The 12,183-nt window shown below is 43.2% G+C and overlaps 2 protein-coding genes across 2 annotated transcripts; both read right to left on the bottom strand.

Annotated features, from left to right (window-relative positions):
* Positions 1-5,568: 5,568 nt before the first annotated feature.
* On the bottom strand, positions 5,569-6,165 carry LOC101105632 (interferon alpha-H-like). The gene has a single exon (XM_027963937.2). The coding sequence runs from the start codon at positions 6,163-6,165 to the stop codon at positions 5,569-5,571; it is 597 nt and encodes a 198-aa protein (XP_027819738.2).
* Positions 6,166-11,709: 5,544 nt separating this feature from the next.
* LOC105601956 (interferon omega-1) lies at positions 11,710-12,183 on the bottom strand. Its single transcript, XM_012155325.4, has one exon. It carries the CDS (start codon positions 12,181-12,183, stop codon positions 11,710-11,712), a length of 474 nt encoding a protein of 157 aa, XP_012010715.4.

Below are 12,183 nucleotides of genomic sequence, written 5' to 3'. Positions count from 1 at the left end.
GGGGAAGATGGGACTGCTTCTGGGCTGACTGAAGCAGTGTCTGGTGAAACCTTGAGGTAGGTTCTCTGATGCCATGCTTTCTAAGCGAGGCCTTTAAATAGGGAACATGGTAGTTTTCATTTTCTCATTGTTTTAATACACTTTCACTTCCTTTTTTGATTTTCATTTATGTATTCACAATATGACCAAAGAAAATGTCATCAATATAAAGTATTAATTTTACCCATTTCCCAATGACTTCAAATGTACCCATCCGATTGTATATGTCAATTAAATGAGAGTGTTTTTATTATTCATCGCTTTTATTTACACTGTTCAGCACTTTTCTGCTCAGAGTTTCAGAGCTGGAGGAAGGACATTCAGTGATGGTGTCTCTCACTGGAAGCTTATGTCACAGAATCTAGTGAGTTTCAGTCATTCATTCAGGCAGTTGATTCCACTGGGCATCTCTGTTCCTCTGTCTCTTTCTTCCTCTGAGAACAAAGGACGGTGAGAACCAGGCTACTCGTTCTGGGAGAAATAGCCTTCTTTCCTTTACTCGAGTATAATTTTTCACTTAGTCTACATTCTTTTAGTGACTTGCTGGCCAGGCTTTGTCTTGCTGCTCCTGCTCTAGTTCTAATTCACGTTGAGGTTAGAAAGATAAAGTGAAGTGAAGAAAGGCAGAGGGGCTGAGCTCTATCATATTTAAGACATAATTTTTGTTGTTGTTTTTTCCCTTTGCCACTTTCCTAGAAAGTAAAGTTCCACAGTTGTTTTGTGGGCAAAAAGAAACTAATCTAAGTCTGAATGTCTGAATATGAACAAAGGGAAGTGGTTTTCCCTGACATAGTGATGTCTTCTGAGTTAGCAAACTTCAGTGCAGCACAGCTGGGGATGAGGCTGTGGCAGAGGGCAAGCATGAGGCCAGTATGAACAACAGAAAGGCTGGGCCGTGGCTGCTGCAGACAGAAGCTCAACAAAGGTTAAGTCCAAGGTCAAGCGACTGTCCTTTATTTTCTAGATCAGCTACCTCATTTTTCTTTCAATTAATGCACGTAGGATTCATTTCAGGAGAGAAGGAAGAAGTCAAGCCCATCACCTATCAAGAGAGGGACAACTAGAATGCCAATTGCTGGAATACTAACCCTCTCTGGCAGTGTCTTGGAGACCAGCCTTGCTGAGCATCTGTCTAGGTTATAAATCCACTCAGGCAAGGAGAAGATGCTTTGAAAAAAACTAGAATGAAATAGAATTAAATGATTGCAAACCATCCTGAACTTAATCTGGATACTAGTAATTATGATATTAAAAATTATAGCTGAATTTGATTACCTGCTGCTAATGGACTAGTCACTTTTCAAGCTCTTTAGAATTTTAACTGAATCCTCTCATTAGCTCTTAGGGTCACACTTACTTATACTCCTGGAGAAAAATATAAATCTAGACAAATGAACTATTCCAATCATAGCAAAGATTCAAGAGCAAACCTTGGGGGCTTTGATTTGTCTGAATGATCCAATTAAAAAAAAAGGAGGGGTGCAAATGAACACGACATTAAGGAAACAATGAAATAAATGATAGAGGAGAATGAGTTGCCGAAGACCCCTTAATCCATTTCAAATACCAAAGGGTCATGATCTATTGTTTTGTAGGGCCACAGTGTGTGGTCTGAAGTCCGCAAAATTAAGATCTAATCATAAATGGACAACATCACTATTAAGTAGTTGGAAGGGAGTAGATTGTTCTGCCAGCTAAAAGAGAAGCAGGAGTTTGCTCATTGTCTAGTGGTTAGGATCCAGCACTTTCACTGCTGTGACCTGATTTCAGTCCCTGGTTGGGGAAGTCTGATCACACAAGCCTCGCTGAATTCTAAGCTTTTATGAGTGGTTTCTTCAGTGAAATATAGTAAAATAATTTTATTGACCCTATGAGAGGAAAGTGCTACTTTCTATGTATTTAAACCTTTTGACCTTTTTTGTGAGCTTGCTGCTGCTGCTGTTGCTGCTGCTAAGTCGCTTCAGTCATGTCCGACTCTGTGCGACCCCATAGAGGGCAACTCACCAGGCTCCCCCGTCTCTGAGATTCTCCAGGCAAGAACACTGGAGTGGGTTGCCATTTCTTCCTCCAATGCGAACAAACATAAAGCAGGTAACAGTCTCTCGACACATGAGTTCTGACGTTTCTCCTTCAGGATGAGAATGAAAACATCTTTCAGCATCAGGTTCTGCAGAATGAAGTCTCCACCCACTGCAGTCCCTGCCCTCCAACACGCCCTGATGGGAGTTCAGGGTTGAGATCAGGAACGAGGCACTCTGTGCTCTGGGAAAAGTGACACAAGAGGCCTTCTGATAGTTAGATACTTTCCGGAGAAAATTGATGAACCCAAGTTTACAGCTTCTCATGGGTAGAAAGCTCTAAAATCTTTCAGAGAGACATCTGTTCCTCCTGATTCTCAGCCACTTTCTCCCGAGACGTGAGTTTATCTGCACGTCACCCCTCGCCACAGTCGCCTGCATGCTGACCTCCTCTGCGTGCGTGGGGCAGGTCCTCAGAGCTGAGGGGGGCTGCGCTCTGGCCTGCAGTCCTCAGCAAGTCTGCCAATAAAATGAACTCTCAGGAGTCATGTTTTTGGGTGTGTTTGTTTTTGTTGACAAGGACCCCTTCCAGGAGACCTCCTCAGGTAACCTGCTGTTCTCATTCGAAAGGAAGACACCTGCGTTTCTCACCTCCAGTCCCGCCAGGTCACCCCGGTGTCTACTGACGGAGTCCAGGGAAGAAGCTCTACTCTATGTCCAACCTCTGGTCAAGATGTGAGTGTCGAGGAGGCCTATGCGAGACCCAGATGGAAGCGCACGTGTGCTTCCCAGACAGAGCAGTGAACATTTTTCTCCTTGGCAGGGAGAAACTGGCTTGAATTGTGAAGTAAGCCTCAAGGCCTTGTATAGTTATCTTTTAAAAATTTCTAGCTCAACCTATTAAACATCATTAAGTAATACTATAGTATTGAATGAAAGTTTATTTAGAAAATAATTTGTTACTGAAATGGTATTTTTAGCAGTAATATCGGAATGTTTTTTACTTGTTTAGGACCCTAATCCTCAAGAAGGTTTCCAAACCTCTCAATGTACTTTAAACGTTCCCTGAGGGGCTTCCCTGGAGGCTCAGTGGTGAGGAGTCCACCTGCCAACAGGACCCCATGTGGTCCTAGAGGATGCGCATGCTGCAGGACAGTGACCCCGGGGGCACAGCTCCCGCCCTGTGCTCCAGACCCCGGGCCCTCACCACCGAAGCCAAGTGCACTGGAGCCTGAGCTCCCCAACAAGAGCGGCTCCCACAGTGAGAAGCCTGCGCCCCACAACTAGAGAGGACCCACCTCTGCCACAACTAGAGAGAAGTCCATGCGGCAGTGAAGACACAGCACAGTGAGAAATGAATAAATGAATAAAATTATCTCAAAAGTCCCTCTGACTTTACATATAGCTGCTGAGTGCGGTATGTCCCAACTGGAAAGAAGAGAAAGATGATTGATCCATCAATGTCCTGAAGATTGCCTACATTAAATACATGAATTCCCAGAAAGATCTTTGTTACTTTGAGAAATTGTATTCTTAGCAGCAGCAGCAGCAGTGTTCACTTTACTAACATATGTCCTGCGAGGAAGGCTCTGTCCCCCTGTTGCTAAATGTATTAAAAGCCCTGCCTGTGCCCCTTCCATTCAATCTTGTTTAATTGTGTTTGTCTCTCAGAGATGCAAAGACACCATAATGGAATTTAGGAACTTCCTTGGATTGCATTGTCCCCAGGCACCTCTTGCCCTGCTCTCTGATATCTTGCTGGGTCCTAAGGAAGACACAAGTCTGCAGCTGTGACGGGAGTGACCTCGTCCCTTCCAGGACTCTGCAGGCTGCTGTGGGGTGAGCGTCTCCCATGCTGGGGACACAGCTGGTGGCCAGGCCTTCGTGCTCTGTCTCTGCTCTCAGCATCCGCTTCAGTCTTCTCAGTCTCTGAAAAGGAATGTTGTGGAGAAGCACTTGCCTCAGTGCAGCTCGTCTGTGTTGTTCTGTGTCCTGAGGACCCGCTGCTGCTCCAGGGAATACTTTAAACATCTCTGTTCTCCTTCCAAGTTCTCAAGCTGCTGCTGACTTTCAACTCCAAGTTTCGAGTGCTTTGGACTTTTCTCAAATGAGATTCCTGAACCAGGTGAGTTCCTCCTAGTGCAACCAGCACATGGAATAGCCTAGGTGCACGCTCAGAGGAGCCCCTGGTGTCTCCACCATTGTTCACTGTGGGGCGGGGTTCCCTCTATTTACTGTGTTTCTCTGGGAGGCTGGACAGTCTGGACCCGCAGTGCTTGGCCGACAGAGCAGGCGAAGTCACAGGAGAGTGTCTGACAGAGCTAGAACTTTCACTCAGGTTCCGCTTTGAGTTGGTGGTTTGCAGTTGTAAGGGGAAACTGACAACCAGAAACTGTAATGGAGAAGGACACAGCTGTATGAGTGGAGAGGACGCCTTCATGCAGAGTGAGTGAGGAGAGCACGCTGGGGATTCTGCACTGGGAGGAAGTGAACGATTGTGATATTTGAGTGTAAGGATAAGATACTCACCTGACCTCTTGCCAACTGAATACCACGTATTCAGCTTCTCTACAATTTTTTCCAGGGAAAAAAATTCCACAACCAACAAGAGGCAGAAAATCCTCCCCAAGAATTCATCAAATCCTGAAGCATGTATTTTTTTTTTTTTGATTGTTGTTTTTCAGGTTACTTTTTTTGAAAAAATTCAGAGTTACAAAAAGCACTGGAGTGGTTATGTTCACTTCAATGTCCTCAGAGCAATAAACAACATAGCTAGAGCTAGAGTATTTTTACTTCTAACGTGCAAATCCTAAAGAGGGCTCAAGGAATTGTAAAATGCATTTTTTAATCAAGTTGCCATTCAGGATTGGTGTTTCTGTTTTAACGAAAGAACAAAGTAAGTCTTTTACAGTAAGAATTTAATAAAGGAAGAAAAATTATTAACTGACTACAAAATATACATTTTCCTATAAGTATACATACATAATATTTTATCAACAAAATAATTTAAATATTTATAAATAGTTAAATAAATATTCAGTTCAGTTCAGTCGCTCAGTCATGTCTGACTCTTTGTGACCCCATGGATCGCAGCACGCCAGGCCTCCCTGTCCATCACCAACTCCCAGAGTCACTTAGACTCGTGTCCATTGAGTCAGTGATGCCATCCAGCCATCTCATCCTTGGTTGTCCCCTTCTTCTCCTACCCCCAATTAAAATAAATAAATTATTTATTATTATTATTAATTATTATATAAATAAAATACTTTATTTATTTTAATATTGGTAGTTAAATACGTAGATAGATCAGCTTTGTCCAGGTAGTTAAATACGTAAATACATCAGCTTAGGCATCGGTGAGGAACCAGCGCCTATAGAGTAGAATATGATGTTGCTTAATATTCCAGAAAACATTTGACATGCTGATTCAATTCAGGGAGCAATGACAGCAGAAATGAGAGTCCTTGACATGGCAGCGCAGGAGGAAGTGTGGTCTGTTGGTCCATGAGAATCATTTCCGTGTTGAACCAGCTGTGTGTAAGTCCTTGCTCCTGAATCTCTCCTGCAAGTTTGTTGAGGAAGAGAAGGCTCTCATGACTTCTGCTCTGACAACCTCCCAGGCACAAGGGCTGTGTCCCTTCTCTTGCAGATAGAGAGTGATTCTGTGGAAGTATTTCCTCACAGCCAGGCTGGAGACCTCCTTGAGCAGGGGAGCCCCTCGCAGCCCCTCCTCCTGCCTGAGACAGGCTTGCAGGTCAGTGAGCTGCTGATCCAGTGCAGCACGGAGCTTGTCCAGGAGGCTCTGGTCCCACGCGGCGGCCAAGCCCTCTGTGCTGAAGAGCTGGAAGGTGTGCTGGGTCACCTCGTGGAGCACAGAGATGGCTTGAGCCTTCTGCAACTGGCTGCCACCCAGCGCCTCCTGGGGGAATGCGAAGTCTTTTCTGTCCTGCAGGCAGGAGGAAGGGGAGACCCTCCTCAGTTGTCGCAGGAGCGTCAGGACCCTCCTGTTGGCCAGGCTGTGGGTGTGAGGCAGGTGGCAGCCCCGAGAGCAGATGGCGTTGCAGCTGAGCAGCAGCAGGGCCAGGAGTAAGGACCAGGCTGCGGCCATCGGGACCTTGCAGATGCTTCAGGCCTGGGGCGGTGGGTGACTGTGTGAACCTGCTCTCTAGCTTCCCTGAAGCCCTTCCTTCAGGCCTGTGTGTTAAATAGGAGCCCATGGTTTCCATTTTCTGAAAGTTCCCTCTTACTTTCTACTTTTGGTTTTGCTTTTCTGTTTGCATTCTCCAGTGGGTTAGGGCAGCACTTCTCAATCGTTTCTTTTTTCATGTTGCCCTTCTTTCTTCTGCCCACAGAGCCTTTCTAGATATATTTTCTTAATTGCCCTGCACTGTGAAATTTTGATAACACAGATTTACTGTGTATGTATTTATATACTCTATGAATATCTTTTCCTGTACATAGAAAAAGTATGTGTAAATCTTACTCTTTGTATTCAGTGTAGTTAAGAATTACGTAAAATTTTAAGCGATAATTTAAATGTAAAAGGTACTGAATTTTATTTTTTCTTTATAAACTCAGTTTTCAGAGTGACTTTTAATGTCACGTGTTTACTTATATAAGTAGGTATGTATCCAATTACATATTAAAATAAAATTGAAATAAATACTTTTAATATACCAAGATATAGACATACTTAAAAGTCATTCAAAGCTGCTCGAATCATTAAATGACTTTAAAATAGTTCTTTAATATTTCCTTTAATTATTTATCATTGAATTTTCTTCATGTCAGAAAATAATTTTTAGTTTTACTGCCTGATAGATATTCATCTGGATATTATCAACATTTTTTCTCTTTAAGACTTTGACATGTTGAACCACCTTTGTAGAATTATGTAAGAAAATATAATATTTTTTGTATTTTATTTACAAATAAGTTTTCCATTTTTATTTAATTTCTGGAGCCCAAATCACACTGAGGTTCAAACATAAGCAACATGCATGAGACAGACAATGGTTTCTCAGAAGTACAGAAAGGGCAGCTCTCACAATATGACTTTGAGATCAAGAAAATGATGGAAAGTCCTCCAGTGAACCATCTAGTCACCTTAGGATGCACCACTGATCTTGTATGCAATTTGTTTATATTCAATAAACTCAGTCTCAGTGCTCAATGTATGATACACAAGGCCAAAGACAGAAATAAATACTAAGGGGTTGGATTTTGTTGTATCAGGTTGAGCTTTGATGTGTAATCACTAATCATTGTAATGACAAGATTTGTTCATATTCCAGAAAACTAATGCCTGCATGTGTGGAAGTAGCATTATCCCCAGTAAGAAACCATGATTTAGGAATCACCATCCATATGAATCTTTCTCTCTGTTCCTTTGCATTAAATTTCAGATTTCCCAAATGACTTTCAAGTTCCAATCCAAGTCTATCGTTTTCAAATAAAAGGAAACAATCTTTGTAATTAATTCAGAACGGGATAAATATTATTTCATGGGAGATTTAGCTTTTGGCTCTGCTCCTGAATTCATTTTACAGTGGATTTTATGTTGTCTTGTCCCCTTATGTTCCAAACTTCAAATAAGAGACATGTGACCGTGTTTGGCAAATCAGCTCTGTAGTGACTGAACTCTGTCTTCTTCTCTGTGGTATCCTCTGTACCAGGCCCAGTGTAATCGCTCAACAAGCTGTTTTGTGGTGTTTATTTATTCACTTCTGGGTGCCCTGGGTCCTCACCACTTGCCCGGACTTCCGTCAGTCGTGGCAGGTGGGGGCCGCTCTTCCTCGCAGAGCCTGGTTTCCTTGCTGTGCGGGCCTCCTCAGGCTCCAGCGTGCAGGCTTCAGGAGCTGCAGCACGTGGGCTCTGGAGCAGGGTCTCAGCAACAGGGGAGCACTGTCTTAGTTGTTCCGTGGCAGGTGGACACTTCCTGGACCAGGGATCGACTCTGTCTCTCCTGAGGAAGATTCTTCCTCACTGCACCATCAGGGAAGTCCTCAACAAGTAATTGTAGCTAAAGCAGTTTCTCAGATTTCCTCCTACTACTGGAAGGCATTTACAAATGACCAAGCTATTTTGCCTCATCGGGGCCTATTTCCGGGAATGATAATAGACATTTCAATAGATAATGAAATACCAATAGTCTGGTATTTCCGCTCTGTTCCTGCTGGTACCTGTCATACTGAGTTTGTTGCTAAAACCACTAGGAGTCTCCTTCCTTGAAGGTAAATGGGGTCTGGGGCTTCACGTAGCAAGTGCAACACACTTTTCAGCCTGTGCCCAGCACTGTATTAAACTCAGGAGGATGCCTCACCCCTAATTGTCCTCAACTAGGTCATGATTCCAGAAAACATCTGCTTCTACTGCATCGACAGGGCTAAAGCCTTTGACCTTGTGAATCACAACAAACTGGAAAACGCTTCAAGAGATGGGAATACCAGACCATCTTACCTGTCTCCTGAGAAACCTGTATGCAGGTCAAGAAGCAACAGTTAGAACCAGACATGGAACAATGGACTGGTTCCAAACTGGGGAAAGAGTACATCAAGACTGTATACTGTCAGCCTGCTTATTTAACTTATATCCAGAGTACATCATGTGAGATGCTGGGTTGGATAAAGCAGAAGCTGGAATCAAGATTGCTGGAGAAATAGCAATAACCTCACACATGCAGATGACATCACTCTTAAGGCAGAAAGGGAAGCGGAACTAAAGAGCCTCTTGATGAAAGGGAAAGAGGAGAGTGAAAAAGCTGGCTGAAAACTTAAAACATTCAAAACATCAAGAACATGGCTTCCAGTACCATAGCTTCATGGCAAACAGATGGGGAAGCAAAGGAAAGAGTGACAGACTCTATTTCCTTGGGCTCCAACATCACCGCAGATGGCGACTGCAGACAGGAAATTGAAAGACACTTGCTCTTTGGAGGAAAAGCTATGACCAATCTAGACAGCATATTAACAAGCAGAGACGTTACTTCAGCCTAAAGGTCTGTATGGTCAATGCTATGGTTTTTCTAGTAGTCATGTATGGATGTGAGAGCTGGACCAGAAAGCTGAGTGCCAGAGAATTGATGCATTTGAACTATGGTGTTGGAGATGACTCTTGAGAGTCCCTTGGACTGCAAGGAGAACAAGCCAGTCCATCCTGAAGGAAATTAGTCCTGAATATGCACTGGAAGGACTGATGCTGAAATGCCAATTTTTTGGCCACCTGACGCGAAGACCTGACTCATTGGAAAAGACCCTGATGCTGGGAATGATTGAAGGCAGGAGGAGAAGGGGACGACAGAGGATGAGATGGTTGGATGGCATCACTGACTCTAAGCAAGCTCTGGGAGTTGGTGATGGACAGGGAAGCCTGGCGTGCTGCAGTTCAGGGGTCATTAGAGTCACCAATGACTGAACGACTGACCTGAACTGAGGTCATGACAGAAAAGAACATGCCGGGTGTCGTACACAGAGCCATGTATCTGAACTCAAACTCCCCTGATGCTCGTAGCTCACAGCAATGAGCAGGCAGTTTACCACAGTACTCTTTGGTGGGTCTTTACCGACCTGGCAATTACTGCTACATTGACCTGAGATACTTCAGAGACTCCTCACAAGGAATGATGAATGATCATTTCCACGCTCTGTTTTATTCCATTGCATGGCTGGTGAGCTTCATTTTAGTTTGGCTTCCAGGTTTTGACATGAAATAATTAAAGCCTTACAACAGGTTGAAAATCTAGAGTTTGGATCTGAATCCCTCGTCTCTTTATTTTGTCTACTAACCTGCTCATTCTTTTTATGCTCAGTGTGACTATTTTCTTACTTCTACATGCCAAGCATGCAGACTTTAAAGACCTTTATGTTCTGAATGGTTAGGATCCCAGCAAAGTCATATCATGAGGTTGTAAACCCCAAAGTAATGATATCAGGTGGCAGACCTTTTGGGACGTGATTAGGGTGTGGCAATGGAGGCCTCACATAAGGAAATAATGCCCTTATAAAAGAGGTGGATATACACTAGTCCCTCTCCTGCCCTGTGATGATACGAGAGAACTCTGCAGTGTGAGACCTGAAGCAGGCTCTCACCACAACTGGACCAAGCTGACACACAGTTCTCGGATATCCAGACTCGAGAACTAACTTTGAGCAATACATTTCTGGTCTTTGCAAACTACCCAGTCAATGCTATTTTGTTGAAGAAGCTTGTATAGTAAGATACTACATGCACTGTTTTATCCTCAGAATACCTCCGGAGTCTGTAAAATTTCTGAAGGGAGAGAAATTATCTTACTGAACACCATTTCCTAGACATCTAGTCTGGGCCCTAACATTTCTTGAGCTCAATCAATATTTGAGTAACATCATTTCACAAGGATGGTAACGATAGGAGAAACAATAAACCCAGTATCTATTAGATATATAGGATGTGAGAACACAATAATTTAGAGATTTTTCATGTTTCTACAAGGGAAGATATGATGAAATCTTGTGTGAGGTACTTTTTAAAGATCATCTGCAGAAATATTTTATTCAAGTTTGCATTTTCAGAATTTGGGCGGTATGGAGAGTGGAACACTCAGTGTCCACTTTTCGTTCAGTGATTCTCAAGTACTTGCAAGGAGTTGCCTGATCACTCTTTCCTTGCCTCCCTCAGGTAGTAAGGAAACACATTGGCTACAGCTGTACATGTTTTCCTCACTGGCCTATGCCTTTGGGAGTCAACCTGAATGCTTCTCACAAATAGTCTATGATCCTGTGAACTCTGAGTGACAGCTCTATCATCTTCCCCAAGCTGAAACTATGAAATAAGAGTTTAAATCAGAGTGTGTGCAAGCAAAAACATTGGTTTTCCCCTTGCACACCCACCCAGAGCTCCATTAGGACAAACACAGCAAAAATGAAAAAAATGGTCTTGTGCACTGAACTTGTCTCCTTCTGTCTTAATCATCCATTGTTTCCTGACTTCCTTGCAATGAGACTCCCATGAGGGTAAGTCCGGGCTGGGTAATATGAGCAGAAGTGCTCTTACCACCGTGTAGCCCTGGCCCTTAGAAACATCCCATGCGATCCACTAATCTTTTCCCTTTGCCTTCAAGGAGAATAGACTCAAGTACTACAGACAAAATTGAAGTCATGTGTTAATGACGGAAAAATTACAAAACAAGGGGACCCATTTCCCTGACTCACTTTTTGGAGAAGAGCAAACTAGAAGAGTCACTTGATCAAGAAGGCCTGCATTGTGCTCTTTAAAGAAGGAAAGGAAAGTGTCCATTAGAATCAAATTCCTGACACTTTTCTGGTCACCTGTTACAGAGGCTGAACAATAGGTTAACTGACAAATGCCTTAAACAACATACTCTCCTAAAAACTTCCATAAAAAGTATACTTCAGATGTTGAAAATAGAAATACCCCCAAATACATAAAGATCTTTTACATTATGTTATAAAAATCGTTTATTTAAGAAAAGAGACTTTGTTTTTCTGTCTAAATGTTTTTGTAAAACTAGGATTTTTATTTCAGATATTTTTCAGCTTGTAAGCAAACAGAAGTCCAGATCACCTTGGAGAGCTAAGGAAACAACAATCTGATTGAGTAAAGAGTTGTCGCAAGTATAATTTTCATTGTATCTGTTGACGTTTCTTGAGGATTCTTACATGAAGGAAAGGTACTTTTCAATTTCTACTCTGACAACCTCCCAGGCACAGAGGCTGTATTCCTTTCCCTTCAGGTAGAGATGGATTCTTTGGAAATACTTCCAGACATCAGTTCCCAAATCGGGACAATCCAGAGTCACTTCTTCCAGCTGTTCCAGGCTCTGACCCAGGCTGGAGAGTAGTTTGTCGAGGAGGGTGCTGTTCCAAGCAGCATAGCTGCTCTCCATGGTGAAGAGGTTGAAGATCTGCTGGAGCATCAGGTGGTGATAACAGGTGCCTTGAGTCATCTGGATTGAGGTGATATTCTCTCTTCTCCAAGGAAACTTGAAGTCGTGTCTGTGCTCTAGGCATGACTGGGAGGGGATCGTTTTCATCTGTCTCAAAAGTGTGAAGATTTCTTTGTTGTCAAGAGGACAAGCAGGGATGGAGCAGAGCATCACTCCTGCCACTAGCAAATAGATCTTGGCCAT

The sequence above is a fragment of the Ovis aries genome, chromosome 2 (assembly GCF_016772045.2).
Source record: "Ovis aries strain OAR_USU_Benz2616 breed Rambouillet chromosome 2, ARS-UI_Ramb_v3.0, whole genome shotgun sequence".
In the NCBI taxonomy this organism is placed as follows: Eukaryota; Metazoa; Chordata; class Mammalia; order Artiodactyla; family Bovidae; genus Ovis; species Ovis aries.
Note: the sequence above shows the minus strand (reverse complement) of the source record. Positions and strands in the feature narration are given on the sequence as shown.

Excerpts from the sequence above, each read along its gene's own strand:
- LOC101105632 (XM_027963937.2), bottom strand. The coding sequence starts at position 6,165 with ATGGCCGCAGCCTGGTCCTTACTCCTGGCCCTGCTGCTGCTCAGCTGC.
- LOC105601956 (XM_012155325.4), bottom strand. The coding sequence starts at position 12,183 with ATGGCCAAGATCTATTTGCTAGTGGCAGGAGTGATGCTCTGCTCCATC.